Genomic DNA, 235 nt, shown 5'->3' on the forward strand with positions numbered 1-235 from the left:
CTGAAAAATATGATAACATCATTACGAGCAGTTTTAGAATTACAAAATCCTGCCATCAAGGACAGACATTGGCAAGAACTTATGATTAAAACCCGGGTGCGTAAATAATACTATTTACCTAAAAACAATACCTCAAAATATTTATTTCATAAATTCATCAAACATTAAAAAATGATATGTACATAATATATGATATTATAAATGTGTGTGTGTGTGTGTGTGTGTGTGTGTGTGT

At 29.4% G+C, this 235-nt stretch overlaps 1 protein-coding gene across 1 annotated transcript in view; it reads left to right on the forward strand.

Annotated features, from left to right (window-relative positions):
• The window catches only part of LOC108694120 (dynein heavy chain 9, axonemal), a 27,366-nt gene that overhangs the window by 8,585 nt on the left and 18,546 nt on the right, over nt 1-235 (forward strand). The window contains exon 22 of the mRNA XM_018203409.1: nt 5-96. Within this exon, the coding sequence (XP_018058898.1) occupies nt 5-96 (92 nt within the window). The remainder of the gene's footprint in view (nt 1-4; nt 97-235) is intronic.

The sequence above is a fragment of the Atta colombica genome, unplaced genomic scaffold, assembly GCF_001594045.1.
Source record: "Atta colombica isolate Treedump-2 unplaced genomic scaffold, Acol1.0 scaffold116, whole genome shotgun sequence".
Lineage (NCBI taxonomy): Eukaryota > Metazoa > Arthropoda > Insecta > Hymenoptera > Formicidae > Atta > Atta colombica.